Below are 15,044 nucleotides of genomic sequence, written 5' to 3'. Positions count from 1 at the left end.
TGGAGCCCCCCCCCCCCCGTGTCTCCCACTGGAACCCTGACTCCTCACTGCCACGCCATGGCCCACCAGGTTGCTGTTCCCTGTGCCACCGTGTGGTAGGTGTGTTTTCAAATATTAAACCCAGCTCAAGTTATTCTTCTCCCAGGAGGTAGGGAAGGATTTCTCTAAAAAGTCCCTTACCCCTTCCATCCTTGCCCTGGGCCAAGAGATGCTTTAGGAGAATGGGAAATGACAAGGCCCCACACTTTCAGTGATTTCAAATATAGAAGACTTAAAAATAAGATCACTGATGGCCAGAAGTGTTTAGTGAAAATATTTAAGGAAATGATATACATCTAGACATTTACAGATACTTTAAAAAATCATCTTTACGCTCTGTTTTCAAACCATCAAGACGACCAGAGTGGCTGAACCTTGGTCATTCTGAGAAAACAGTACTGCAATGGGCAGTTCTGGGCAAGTTTCTCATTATGTTGTAAGAGAAGATGTTGAAGCCAAGCCCCATGGGAAAAACAAGCAGCACGAATGAAACAATCCTCTCTCCCGAGAAATCTTGTCTTTAATTTTAATGAAAAGTTCTTTTTCCCCTCCTGCCTCGCTGTTTCTGCCAGGAACAGGATTCCCTAGCATCTTGGCGAGAAGCACTCATTAAACTCCTTACTTAGGAGGCTGCCTCTCAATTTAATTGACAGGAGGAGCAATGGCCCCTTCTGGGGCTTGTCAAAATGACCCAGCCTTAGCTGCCTATGGCGAGTATCCCATTCATTAGAAAACAGGCTTGAACGAGTTTCCTAACAGCCGGCTTTTATAGAGTTCAGTCTGATGACTTTAAAATATGTCTGGATTTTGTTGTGTTTTCCAGGACAGATGAAGTTCAAGCAGTTGATCATTTTAAAAGACCGGATTTAAAGATTGGGATGTGGAAATTAATTGGACTACAGTGTATACACAATATTTTGGATAAAGAGTTGAATGGTACAAAACTGAAAGGAAGTGGGAAAAAAAAAAAGGTCTGTAATCTTTTGATGTCCAGAAGTCTGATTATAATGCACTGCTACTTATTAATACAGTTCAAAAAGTTTCCTTTACTACATACTTGAAAATACAACAAAAATTTGCATTACAACTAAGAGCCTGAGTGATGTTTCCCTCCAGAACACAGAGCATATATTAAGAGTATGTGCTATTCCAACAGAAGAACGTATGACACCGATCACGGTGAGTAACAAAGCCACCCGTGTAATCACTGAGGTCCAGCCACCTGCACGAGAGGCTAGAGGTTCGTCGGGGAAACGGAAGGAGACGGTACCGTATTGTCGGATATCCACGCAGATCTGCTCCACGGCGGCTGTGCCGTTGGTCTGGGGTGACTTGATGACCTCACAGGTTGACCAGATGTTGTAGAACATAAACACGGGCACGGCGGAGAAACCAAACACGCCCAGCCAGGCCACTCCCAGCACGTAGGTGAGGAACACGAACTGAGCCGAAAAGGAGGAGGAGAAAGAAGCGTCATGGCGGGGGGCGGTGTGCATCACTGGGGAGGAGATGCTGACACAGCTCTGGCTGGATACCGAGCCTGTGGGGTGCGTTCCCAGCACCGCCTGGGCCACCGGAGCGACGGGCAGAGTGACAAGGGAGAGGAGAAGCGAGGGCTGGGCCAGGGCGGTCGTGCTCTCCAGAGCTAGACGATGGAGAATGCGACTGCCCAAAGCCACTTCAGGGACTCTGTGCGGCTCCCTCTCTCAGTGAACAAGGCCACGAGCCGGTTCCCCAAGCGCTGATCTCCTTCGTCCAAGGTTGCAGAGCAAACTCGTCATGGCTGCCTACCTGCCGCTCTTCCCCATACTTACCGTGCGGGAGCCTCAGGCTGTTTTCACAGGCCCCTGAACTCTAAGTTCCTAGCAGTTTCTCACAAATTGCCTTTCTTTTATACAGCGGGGAGGAGTATGGTTACAAGTGCTCCTGGAAGCCCTTTCTCAAAAGGAACTTCCCTAGTTTCACAATCCCGTGAAATCACTAAAAGTATTAGGTAGTAGTTTAAAATAGCCCTGAACACATGCTTAAGGCATAGTGTCAGATAAAAATTCCCACTTCCCTCTCGTTTCTTTCATCTAGAAGATTCACAGCGGCTCTGTACGCACAGCAGATGTTCATCCTGTTCCCTCACACGTCACCATGGACAGTTTCAGGAAAAATATAATCCTATGACTTCGCTTTACTTCTAACCTGCCTTGACTACCAGTTTTCAGAGAATGTTGAAAGGCTGTTCCAAAAACATCATGTCACGGTATTCATATTTCCAGAACGTGTACCCACAGAGCTTGTGGGCGATGCTTTGGAATTCTAATTTGGCTTTTGTTTTTTTCAGGCGATGCCGAAGACCTGCGGACTCGGTCTCACTTTCCGTTCTCACTTTCCATACTGCTAGAACGAGCTGGAGGATCTCAGGTCAGCCTGCGGGACAGGCTCACACAGGCCACCTCCTGCTGGTCCCCAGAGCCCACCCCCCCAAACTGCAGAAGTAAGTCGCTTTTGCTTTTATTCAAGGCCATTTAGACTTAACAGAAGCATTTGCATTTCTAAAGATACTCAAAGAAGTGGATTTCAGCTGTTTCACACTCCCTGTTGCCCCTGTGCTTATGGGTGGGCTACTCCAGACTAGGCTTCTTTTTCTGGCCCACCCTTCAAAAGAATCCTTTCTTTTTAATACCACCACAAAGACTTGAACATTGCCTTCCAGCGGTCCTCAGGGCTCCACTGGGCAGGCTAGGACCCCCGTGGAGAGCGCCCCCTGCGGACCATTAGGCCTTCACGTGCACTTCCTGAGGGCCCTCCCCCGCAGCAGCTTTGCTATTCAGGGTGGGCAGAGCTCATGGAGCTTTCTGTCCGGAGCGTGTCTGCCCCAGCTGTCATCAGGCCTCCCGGTCACCTCCGACTTCCTAACATGCTTCAAGGCAGGTCTGTTCAATGATCCCCTTGAAGGTACAGTCATACCTCTGAGATACTGCAGTTTGGTTCCAGACCCTCACAATTGAGTCGAATTAATTTTGGGGTTTCCCAAAGTTCTATTTATACTGTAGTCTGTTAGGTGTGCAATAGCATTAGGTCTGGAAAAGACAAGGTACCGACCTTAAAGCAAGCATACTTTATTGCTAAAAAATGCTAACCCTCATCTGAGCTTTGAGTGAGTCAGTCTTCTTGCTGGTGGAAGGCCTTTGATGTTGGCTGCTGGCTGATCAACAATGAAGTTTGTTGCATCGGATGACTCTTCCTTTCACTCAGGATTTCTCTGCAGCATGCCGTGCTGTTCCATAGCGTTTTACCCACAGAACGTCTTTCAGAATTGGACTTACTCCGCTCCAGTGCTGCTGCTGCTTGCTTTATCACTAAGCCCTTTTAGTCGTCAGCTGCTAGCAAGATAGTCAGCCTGCCCTTTGAAACTTTGCAGCCAGACCTTGACTTCTCCTCTCCAGCTATGAAAGTCCTAGGGGGCATCTTCTTCCAGTAGAAGGCTGTTTCACCTACGTGCAAAATCTGTTGTCTGCCATAGGCGCCTGAACCGGATCTTCTGGGTCACGTGCTGCAGCTTCTCCATCAGCACGTGCTGCTTCGCCTTGCGCTCTGATGTTACGGAGTCGGCTTCTTTCCTTAAACCCCATGAACCAACCTCTGTTAGCTTCAGACTTTCCTTCTGCAGCTTCCTCACCGCCCTCAGCCTTTACGGAACTGAAGAGAGTTAGGGCCTTGCTCTGCCTTAGGCTTTGACTTAAAGGAATGTTCCAGCTGGTTTGCCCTTCTGTCCAGAGCACTACAACTGTCTCTTATCGCTTGTGTGTTCACCGGACTAACACCTTTCATTTCCTTTAAGAACTTTCCTTTGCATTCATTCCTTGGCTGTCGGGCACAAGAGGCCTAGCTTTTGGCCTCTCTGGCTTCTCGACCTACCTTCCTCACGAAGCTTGGTCATTTCTAGCTTTTGGTTGAAAGCGAGAGATGTGTGACTCTTCTTTCCCTTTGAACACTTAGAGGCCATTGTAGGGTTAGTAATTGGCCTGAGTTCAATACTTTCGTGTCTCAGGGAATAGGGAGGCCCGAGGCAGAAAGACAGGGGAATGGCCAGTCCGTGGAGCAGAAGGAATAGAAGCAACACGTGTTAAGTGCCATCTCACACGCGCGCAGTTTGGGGCACCCCGAAGCACTGCCGAGAGCAGCTCAAAGATCACCACGACAAACAGGATACCGAGAAGGTCTGAAATAGTGTAAGAATTGCCAAAATGTGACAGACGCAAAACGGGCAAATACTTCGGGAAGAATGGCGCTGACCGACCTGCCGGGCCCAGGGTCGCCGCAGCCCTTCCGTGTGCCGACAGCACACCAGCCGTGAAGTCCAGTAAAGCAAGGCAGGCCTGTATGAGGCCAACCGTGTTCAAGGTACCCAGGGTGGCTTTTCAGCTTTTTTGGAACAGAGCTTTTCTTCAATAAAATTGAACATGTAAAAGAGGTAAAAGGCGGGGGGCGGGGGGGGCTTCGAGCCTGACCTGTGGGGCCAGAAGCCCCCGTGCACACTCGCGCCACGTCCACAAGAACCGCTCCGAGCACAGGCCCAGGTGCTCCCCCTCCCAGCCACCCGGCCCAAGCTCCTGGCACTCTCCACTATCCCATTTAACACCTGCTATGAGGTAAACTGAGGCACATTACAATTTTTCATGAACTGTGAAGATGGATTTGGCATACACCCATTTCAGTGGGGCAGCACCAGTGTGAAAGTAGGTCGAGGGGCCCCGGTGCCACGAGCTCGGGGAGAGGTGTCGTTAGAGCGGATGCGGAAGCCAGGCTCGGACCCTATGGAACAGGCTGTAACTGCAGCCACTGTCTGGGGAAAGCCCGCGGGGCTGCTGAGGATCGCTGTTCTTAAGTTTCCTTTTCTGGGATTCTAGCGCCTTGACTCTGGCTTCGGTTTCGGTTTGCTTGCACAGGCTGTCAAGGGATTCAGGCCACCTCAGTCCCCCAGCCGCCTAGTTTAGTGACTTCACGAAGGCTCCGTCCCCAAAATGTTCAACACTAGGCAGATGGCCCTGGGTCTGGGACGAACTGGACCCCTTGAGGGGGGAAGTGGCCTGAGGTCCCCCCACACACCTACTTGCGACTGCTCTTTCCCCTAGGCTCCTTTTTTTTCCTCCTACAGTTGCTTCCTCCCCCAAATTAAGCACTCCCCCAAGTTGTAGTCACATCTTTTTTTTTAAATCACAGCTTGATCGAGATAAAGCTCGTCCTATGAGTTCCAAACTCACTTACTCCCTTGTTCTGTGGATTTCACCTGAAAAAGCCAAATTGAAATGACAATCCAATAGGGGCTGTGGAATTGGAGGGGTTCCCATCACCCAAGAACTGAACGGTTTAACAAGGGAGTGGGGGGCCTCCCTGCTGTAGGTAGTTTTAGGAGCACAGTGTCTGTCCCGCCAGTGCCACTCCGGAGGGGACGTGCCCGGGGGCGTACCGTGTGCACCCTTACGTGCATGGACGGGGACGCACGCACGTTTTCCTTCCAGCATGTAAGCGCACATGAGGCACACAGGCCCTACAGGGACCCTGCCGAGACCGAAACCCGACCGCAGCATTCTGAAGTCCCACTCAGGGGAGCTCACACGGTGCCGCCCGGCCCCACACCGCTCTGTGCATGGACGCCTACCGGGGGGCGCCGTCTCCCCGGGCTGATGCCGACCAGGACCGCAACACAGCAGCGCCCGGCCACAGTGCAAGACCTCGCTGATGTGAAAGAGTCCTAGGGCACAGAGAGGCCCCGGAGCAGAGAGGGCGGGAGGAGCAGAGTCCGGGGGGTGCAGCCAGGCGCCTGGCCCCCCGCAGGAGCCGTGTCCACACGGGCATCACGGCTGGCAGCCGTGGCGTCAGGAGGACCGTCACAGTTAGAGGCTGGTTGCAGTCGTGCCGTGGCCCAGCCCCTGACGGAGTACAAGATGAGCAGTGTGGTCGCCTGCTGGAGGGCAGAGCCCGGGCAGAACCAGAGGGGCTGCCAGAGAAATTTCCCGAGCTCACCGGGTCAGAGATGCCAGCCCCAGAGGAGCCACTTGCCGTCACCTGGGGGTTCAGATGACTGGGAGGTGGGCATTCATACGAAGAGCGACATGCAGATATCAAGTTATTTGCACCCTTGGGGGGGGCACGTCCTCGGCCCCTTCCTTGAAGCCCACGACAGTCCTTACATCTGTGGCTACTGCTCCTTTGTTCCCCCATGAAGGCTCGTTTTCTCGGGTCTTCCTGGTAGATGGTGCTGCGCGCCAGGGCTCTTCGCTCCACAAACCTCTGTGTCACCTTGTTCGTGCCCACCACGTGAACCGGGCTGTCATTTCCAGCCCGGGTGTTCCCAGAAACCCCAGCCCAGGTCTCTCAGTGACGCGCTATCTCCCCCGATGGCTACCCGTAACGGGGTAACACTGAAAGCACACACAGCCGCCTTGACACACGGCCCAGCCGGAGACTGGCCGCTCATCCTGTCCTCTCGGGCTTATTAGCATTAGTCCCACGGCCCAGCCCTAGCGGCCAGCTCGCCCCCACTCAGACCATGGTCCCTGTTCTCTGCCCTGCTGCGGGCCTGGCTGCGATCTCCACCGTGCGCCACAGCCCTGCACCCGCCCCCCTCGGGCTGCCCTTCCCTCGCACCCGCCCTCCGTGCCACTCGGAGACTTCATTCTCCTTCGGGTGTGGGATGCTAGCACTCCCTGTTCATCGTTGGCGCTTAGACTCCTAGGCTGGCACTCGAGGCCTTTCCTGATCTGGTCTCTATCCCCCTCCCAAGCAGCGTTGCTTCCATCCTGCTTCACTAGACCCTTCTGTTCCAGCTGGGGCACACCGCTGGCTCGCGGGACACCCCCTCCCCCTGTTTTCGGGGCCTCCACCCTGCTCTTGCTGGTTCCTCTTCTACCCGAGGCTGCCACAAAGCCCTCTCCTAGCGTGTGTGCGGCATCGGTGCCTCTCCGCCTGGGCCCCGCTGCGCTTGGCAGCCGTCTGCATTCTGTTCGCAGGCTATTAGCCAAACACTCTGAAACTTAGCAGGAGCCAAGGGCCAGACAGGGAAGCAGCGGGGACAGGGCATGTCAGCAGTTTCCTTTGGACCAAGGGTCCCTCCCGGGATGAGCAGCTGCCATGGACACATCCCCCCGGGACTAAGACAGTGCTGACCTTGAGCACCCTGCTGGGCGCTGTGTCCCAGGGCGCACGCCTGGACACACACACACACTGCAAACTGTGCGCCTTAAGCCAGACCGTATGTCCTTCCCCCAGCGGAAGCAGAGAGCTCCGTCCGGGCCCGGCACGCCGGGAGCCCGCGGCCCTGTGCTGAGGGCGTTGAGTCCCCCCAAGAGAGGGCCCAGAGCCTCCACCGGCCCCCCAGGGCTGTCCTCCCCTCCGCTGGTGCTGCGCCCTCGACTCGCCGGCGGTCTTCTTCACACCTGACTACTCTGTCCAGTGCCAGATCCACACCGCCAGCCGCTGGGGAGACACCAGCGACGTGACAGTGCCGTTCCAAACGCCAGTGCGACGCATCCCACACCAGACTCCAGCCGCTCAACCCACCCCCGAGTTTCCTTCTGTGACGCGGCCCTCGGGAAGCATTTTTTCAAGGTCGGCACATGTCTGCCAAGGGCCAGCCAGGGAGGAGCGCAGGCCCTGCAGGCCGCGTGCCGTGCCTCAGCTCACGGTGGGGCTGCCTGCCCAGAAAGCTGTGGCCGCCCAGACACGTGGTTCATTCCGTTCCGTGTATAACCTTCCCCAACAAGTTAGGGACGCGAAACCGTTCTCGGCTCGTGGGCCGCACGGAAACAGATGGCAGGCCAGACTCAGCCCAAGGGCTGGAGTCGGCTACGAGCTTCTTGAGGGCAAGAGCCTGCGTTTTCATCTTCGCACACCCCCAGTGGCCAGCAAAATCCCCAGCTGGGTGCTTAGCAGAAAAAGCGCTTGGTACTTCCAGAAGGATGGTGACAATTTATGACAGTACAGAGTCTTTAGGGCCACAATCCGCATTCAAAGACAAATGCAAGGAGGTGCAGAGACAATACGGAAGTTACCAACTTTCACAGTGACAACTTCCTATTTGAAAACCCTTCGGGGCCCTTATTGCCCGTATGTTAAGGGAAATGCCTAGTACTCCAGCCAGATGTTTTAATTTATTATCAATAAAAAGCAGGAGGTTTTTTTCATACTCCCAGCTCTAACACTCTGTGACAACATCGGTGTCATGGACCCTCCATCCATGCTCGATGATCTCCTAGCTTTTACCAAATACAGCAAACCAGCCAGATGCATGGCACCGGTTACATGTCAGACGCTCGGGTTCGTACTCACCATGCCACTGATGCATCGGCCACAGGCGGTGGTTTTAAACTCGCCATGCAGCTCCTTCACTGCGCTCGTGGTGTAGAAGCCTTCCGCCAACAGAATGATCCCATACAAGAAGAAGAAGGACGCGATCCCGTAGATGACATACTGCATCAGCTGTATTCTGTGGGAAGGAGGACGAGATCCCGAAAAGTGACATTCACCATGTGGCGAAGAGAAGACATTTTCGGCCTCTGCAGGGAGGGCGTGGGGCTGAGCCATGTCCCGTGACCCTTCCCAGGCCGCGGATGGCTGCGGTGGGCTCACGGGGCATTCCGGGCAGGCGCCCCTGCCCGCCCTACAGCAACCTGGGCCTTTCTTCCGAGATCGAGACGGACCACGTTCTCGGGCCGGGCAGAAGTCTGCTCGGTCAGGGGCAGAGGCCCGCTTGTCATCTTTCCACACCCACCCGCGTCCGGTGCCGTGAGCAGCCAGAGGCACGCAGAAGCGGAGTTCCCCGCCCAGGGCACGCGGTCGGGGCAGAGCCAGCATGGGAGCCCTGGCCGAAGGACGCCGTGGTCTCCCTCCCAAGCAGGCCTGGCGGTGACTGTTGCTCCGACGGAACCCCTCCGTTAGCACTCAGGGCTGCCTGACGGAGCTACGTTCTGCACGGGAAGCACAGGCACGGGGATCTTGTTAAGCTGCCTGTTCTTGGAAGTCATCAAGACCCTAGCTAGCGAGATCGGGGAACCCTGCCCAGGTTCAGTCGTGGTAGCTATCTCTGGGCCTTCCTGGCACAGTCGGCACTCAGCGAGGCCCTCGTCGTGGCCGATCTGCCTTAGAACCTCCCCCACCCCTGCGCAGTTCTTGGGGTGCCATTGCGAACAGATAAAAGAAGAATAAAACCCCCAAGGACTTCCATCATCGTTCCATTATTGTGCAAATAAAAATTCATTCAGGCCTTTTTCAGTCTGGGAGAGAAGTTTCTTACCAGCACTAGACACCTACATACTGTGAAACTCGGGGAGTCGGGGGAAGAGGGACAGCCCTGGAGGAAACGAAGGAAAGGGAATCCGTTGAGAATTCCAGAATGAGAAGGCAGAGATTCAGGGGTGAAGGCCTGAAATGTCCCCTTTTCTGCGTTGGAGGATGCCCTGGGATTTGTTCTGCAGGAGTAAGAGCACTGCTCGTGCAGACTTAGAGTTGGGGCAAGTCCTGCGCAGGGTCCCCGTCACTCCAGGGCCGGGCCTTCCCTGTGAGGACCCCGGGAGGCGTCTGCTGCCTGGGAACTCTGCACACTCGCCCCGCTGTGATCGTGGGCAGCATCTGTCCGTCGCCTTGCCACAGCCCCCACGTGCACGGCTACTGCGTGTGGTGTCCTACTGGTGCACCTCGCCGTCCCCAGGGGAGACCATGCCTTGGGCCCCAGACGCCCCCGGGGCCAAACACTCACTGCTTTCTCGGCCCTTTCCTTTCTCCTCTCTTGGGCTTTTTTCTACCTGCATCCAAGTAAGCTTGAACGAAAAGCAACCGTTTCCTGCCAGGAGAGCTCGCTCGTCCTTCTGCAAACATCATGGGGTAGTCATTTCCACGGGGCGGCAGGTACTTACACCTCACTCAGCAGGGCGTGGTCACTGGTGTTGGTGGAGAAGTGTTGCTCAAGAATCGCCACGGTGCCCGCCAGGGCCACGTGCCCGCAGCCACAGAACAGGGCGACCCCGGAGAAGCAGAGGATGGTGGCCACCAGGGAGGCGTAGGGGACCCCTCCCAGACACTTGATGCAGCATTCAAAGCAGCCTGGACCCAAAGGAGAGAAAACGCAGCGGTTACGGGCAAGATGTCTCTGTCTGCGTCAACACCACACCTTCGCAGAGAGGGCCGTCCCTTGCCATCTCCCCTCTCACGCTCTGTGGTTAACAGCTCAGCATGCCAAGGGCCGGTGGGGTGGCTGTCCTCGGCTCACATTCTGTGGGGAGGGCCCCGGGGCTCCAAGAGGGGAACGTAGCTGAATGTACTCGGGGCGAGTAGCAGCACAACCAGCAGACAAATAGTTAGGGAGTAAGTCACAATTCTACGGCTTCCTCATGGGCCTGGGGCTGGCGGGGGGCAGGGGAGCTGCTCGAGTGACAGTGAGGAGCGATCGTTTCACTAACGAAGTCAACAGAGAGGACAGCAGTGAAGCTGCGTTTCCACACGTAAATAGCGACCCCCAACCTCAACCTTGGGGGGTGTCAAGTACCTCTATTTCTGTAGCAGCCAAGGGCTTTCTCCCAGCCTTTGACCTCCTGGGCAACCAGAAGCAGCAGACACAGTAATTACACTGTTGCTGGGTTCAGAAAAATAGCCACACGGTCACTTTGGAAAGGTGGTGGGTATTTTTGGTCCCTACAAGTACAAAGTCACCAACATCCACTCAAGTGGGTCCACTTGAGTTTCATTCAGGTCAACATCAAATCCCCTCATCTTTTTAATAAAAGTGTCTCCCCAGCCCAGGCAACAGCAGCAGTGCAAGATCCCTCCTCCTCCTCCCCCCACACTTCCACCTGCCTCCTTCCCTCGATATGTGTTCAGAGTAAGAATCCAGAACTGGTGGGTGACATTTAAGTACTTGAAGGAAAAGGAACAAAAGAAAAAAAAAAAAAAAGAAAACAGATAAAAGACAAAATGAGCGTCCATGAAGTGAAATGAAGAAAGAGCCACAATTCACTGTTCATCTTAAGATTTTTTTTTCATTTTTAAAATAAACTTTTACTGGAGAGATCCATAAAGCTCTCCCCAAGGGACAGAACCGGGTGACATTTTCAGTTTGGAGACATTTGTGTTTCATCTAAAGCAGTGGTGGCTTCGGGGTAATGTCAGTACCTCTCCTGACCTCCCATCCCTATTTATATCATCCAGGCCTTTAAGTAAATGGCTTGTCAGGGAAATCGAACCTGAATGCATTATGACGTTGAACGGCAATCGAGAGCAGTTCATTACTTCAAGGCAAGCACATTAAGCCAGCTGATTTTCCCCCCAAATGCTCTTTACAGTAGACAGGGGACGACTACCCAGCGTAAAGCCCTGGAGATGGGCTTCGCCATTTTGAGGAACCTCCCACTGAAAAGCAGCATCTGTCCAAACCCACAAGAGAGGACTATAAACTGTCATCACCGCATTTCTCTTCAGTTCGTTGGAAAATAAAAAAAGGTCAGGGCTTCATAAGAAAGTGTGCTTTCTTTCATTTCCAAAGGTGGCTGCCTGTCGTCCTGAAGACCAACCTCCGTGAAACGGATTTCGGACACTACGTACGGCGGGAACAGTTCACGTTCGCTGCAAGTCAGTACCTTCAAGAGCTCTGGGTACTTGGGATTTGGGAGCAAGGACGCTAGAGTTCCATCTTATTCTGGCATACAGAAGACATTTCTGGGGAATGAGGGGAGGGGAGAAGCAGTCCACTGAAAGGCCAAGTTCTCTCCAGGCTCCCAGAGCAACAGAACCACAACCCCCAGCCTCGCGTCCCACCACGGACCGAGCAGGTAGACCGCGTGTGGCGTTGTTCACCCCTCCCCGTGCTCGGCCTGTAGGACGGTGTGAAGAACGAGACGAATGCCTGCTTCCCTGGCTGACGAAGTCACAGCTGGTCCCCACTGGACAGAGATGTGTGGCCCTGGGACTGTGCTGTCCAACAGAGTAGCCAATAAAAAAAAAAAAAAATCAGTTCCTCCGCTGTACTAGCCGTATTTCACACGCGCGACAGCCACGCGTGCTGGGGGCTGCCGTACGGGACAGGAAATACGGAACGTTCTGTTCTCACAGAACGCTGCTTCAGAAGATACATTTTTGACTTGCCACCGCTTCTATTTTCCGAAAAGCGAGCTGCGTTCTTCGGAATTTGACTTCGGATTTCCCGAATCCAGTACTTCTGGAAGCCCTACGGGGTGCTAAGCACTGTGCTTGGCACGGGGGATGCAAATACGAAATAAGACGTCTTCTTTGCTGTCTAGGAGATCTCTTGAAGCTGTGGGCAGACAAGTGACATCACTATTGTGGCACAGTGTGACAAGGGCCAAGCTCTAGACTGCTGGAGAGCCCGATGGAAGGGGAGAGCAGAGGACAGGAGGGAATACATTCCTATTCGAGAGGAGTCGGGAAAGGCCTGCAGAAAGACCTAGTATGCAGGCCACATACACAGCTGACATGCTGGCACGGACCCTTGAGCTGATGAAACGCTCCTGACTTCCTGCGCACGCGTTTTAGTAAAGCCCACATCCTTCCTCGTGGCGGCGCGCCGCGCCTGCCCTGCAACGACAGAGCCCAGCCTTCCAAACCCACAGCTGCCACTTCAAAACAGTCTTTCATCCAAAGGGTTAGAGCATTCTGCTTCTTTCAAAGGAAAGATCACAGCTGCTCCCGGGCTCAGAAAGACAAGTGGGGTTAGAAGAACGATGCCATTCAGTCCCAGATTTGCCACCAGAGGAAGGCTCAAGTTTCCCTCCGATTTCTCTCTCTCAAGGACTCCAGATACCCCATGCTGAGGGTCGAGTTTTGTAACAGCAGGGAAAACCAGAGACTGGACAATCTGGGGGATCACGTCAATGACTCATACTCTCAGCACACACCGCTGCTCCTACGTTTGCAGCAAATGATTTGATCTGGGGCTGTAGGAACTGGTTCCCACACACAACAGAAGTCACCACACTGGTCATTGTTGTCCCACACACAAACTTTTTTTTAAAGATTGTATTTGTTTGACACAGAAAGAGTGCGTGCACAAGCAGGGGGAGCGGCAGGCAGAGGGAGAGGGAGAAGCAGGCTCCCCGCTGAGCAGGGAGCCCAGTGTGGGGCTCGATCCCAGGACCCCGGGATCATGACCTGAGCCGACGGCAGACGCTTCAACTGAGCCACCCAGGTGCCCCCGGAAGACAAAACTCTTATGGACCCTGCCGGCCAATGTGAGTAGAAGCTTCTGGAACACAACACGGGAAGACTATGTAGGAAATAATATAGCTGGATGCAGAGGGTATTCTACCTCGGCTGGTCAGGGATCTGCAGGGCTACAATTGTGTGGTGCCCACCTGACCTTCCGTGAATGGATCACCCCCACTGGACCTTCTATGTCAGTCTAGAAGGTCTAGCTAAGTGGGTAAGGTATCTTTAAACACTGGGCAGTTTGGGCCTATGCCACACACGTATCCCAGAGAAACCCAAACGGATCAGAATCAGTTTTCTAACCACAGATGTCAATACTGTTAGTGTTCTCACATGAACAGCATTTCTCGTTGGAAATACAGGCAGGAAGGTATGTGGCAGACGTGGCGGTGGAGGCCATGACGGTGACGTGTGCTCAGGCCAGCCTCCTAGGCATGCGACCTGTGCTCTCACGGGGCCGCGTGCTTGGCTGCATGCTCTGTCACTGCCGCCTTGACATTCTTCCTCATTGTGAGCGGGGGTGTCTGCACTTTCCTTTTGCACGGGGCCTGCAACTTCTGGGGGCGGTTTTTAGTAGATGCATACGGGAGGAGGCAAGAGGGGTTCTTTTAACTTGATACGCCCACAGTGGCATTGTGTTTCATTTCACAGTGTTGGCGATACTGGCGAGAAAGGCAGACATCGCCTTGCCTGCCACGTCATCCTGAGCGCAGTGACCCAGCTCTGTAAAGACACTAGCCGTGGGCCAGAAAGAAGGACTTCTCTCTTCACTCTGGAAGGGAGGAACAAACTCCCTCTCTCACAACCCTCAGAGTCAAGGCCCAAAGTTCTCCTAAGCCTGCGTGTTTGTAAATAAAGCTTTATTCGTTTACAAGTTGTGGCTACTTGTGCCCCGCAGTGGCATATGGAGTAGCCAGGACAGAGAGAGCACAGGGCGTGCAAAGCTGGAAACGTTCACCGTTCCCAGGGAAGGGCTGCGAACCGTGCTGGGAAGCGGTGGCGCTCAGAGCGTGGTCCCAGGCCCGGGAGCACCTCTGCATGTACTCAAGATGCCTCCCCGCCCGGCGCAACCGAATCGGAAAGCCTGGGATGGACCCAGTCATGTGTGTCGCACAAGCCTCGGGGGGGCGTCTCGCGTGGGAGCACCACGACCAGAATCACAGCAGCTCTTTGCTGTGCCAGCTCCACCTGCTCCCTTGCATTAGCAGCCAAACTCCAGCACGATCAAAACCGAACTTCACAAAACGATTCCTGGCTTGCGGCCAAGACGGAATAACGGGGACCTGATTTATTCTCCTGCCGGAAACAACCGAAAAACTGGACAAAATATAGGAAACGATGGTCTTGAAGATATTAGACATCAGGCCATGAAGAACCGTCCATGGCTTCTGAGTCAGTTATTAAAACGAACGCTCAACAGAACCAAAGACTCCACCTTCGATGACCCAAAACGCACTGCGCGGCAGCAGTGAGCACGGGTCCATGTGAAGGCCCCGCTTGGCGCTCACTCAGACGAGACACTTCCCCACAACCCCGCTCCCATCATCATCTCCGTTACTGGGGTGTCTTGAAGGCCTGGTCTCATTGAAGCTGTCGGTTAAGTGGATGACAGCGTTGGGAGGGAGGGAGCAGCTGTCCATTCTTTTATTCTACTTCATTCCATTAGTGCATGTTCAGTGCCCACCAAGTGTCTCCGAGGTCCCAAGCACTGTGCTGGGTGCTGACGACTCCGTGGCGGGCTAAGGCACGATCCACGTTCTAATGGAGTTTAGTCTATGGGCGGGGGGGGGGGGGGGGGG

General features: G+C 54.2%; 1 protein-coding gene and 2 long non-coding RNA genes across 9 annotated transcripts in view; 2 read left to right on the top strand and 1 right to left on the bottom strand.

Moving 5' to 3' along the window:
* LOC121103550 overlaps positions 1–993 on the top strand; it is a 4,320-nt gene extending 3,327 nt beyond the window's left edge. Inside the window, exon 2 of the long non-coding RNA XR_005835809.1 lies at positions 863–993. This is a non-coding gene — a long non-coding RNA (uncharacterized LOC121103550). The remainder of the gene's footprint in view (positions 1–862) is intronic.
* The window catches only part of GPM6B (glycoprotein M6B), a 199,001-nt gene that overhangs the window by 36,049 nt on the left and 147,908 nt on the right, over positions 1–15,044 (bottom strand). For 4 of the 7 annotated variants that reach the window (XM_040634400.1, XM_040634396.1, XM_008696378.2 and 1 more), the window contains exons 2-4: positions 9,945–10,131; positions 8,362–8,518; positions 1,310–1,481 (exon numbers count right to left, since the gene is read on the bottom strand). In XM_040634400.1, the coding sequence (XP_040490334.1) occupies positions 1,310–1,481; positions 8,362–8,518; positions 9,945–10,131 (516 nt within the window). The other 3 variants (XM_040634382.1, XM_008696376.2, XM_040634391.1) reach the window with 2 other exon arrangements.
* LOC121103546 lies at positions 1,406–12,333 on the top strand. Its single transcript, XR_005835808.1, has 3 exons — positions 1,406–1,467; positions 2,119–2,524; positions 11,567–12,333. It is a non-coding gene; the product is annotated as an uncharacterized LOC121103546 (long non-coding RNA).

This window comes from Ursus maritimus (assembly GCF_017311325.1).
Source record: "Ursus maritimus isolate PB19 chromosome X unlocalized genomic scaffold, ASM1731132v1 scaffold_X1, whole genome shotgun sequence".
NCBI classification, from domain to species: domain Eukaryota; kingdom Metazoa; phylum Chordata; class Mammalia; order Carnivora; family Ursidae; genus Ursus; species Ursus maritimus.
This window is presented reverse-complemented; position numbering and strand designations above follow the sequence as displayed.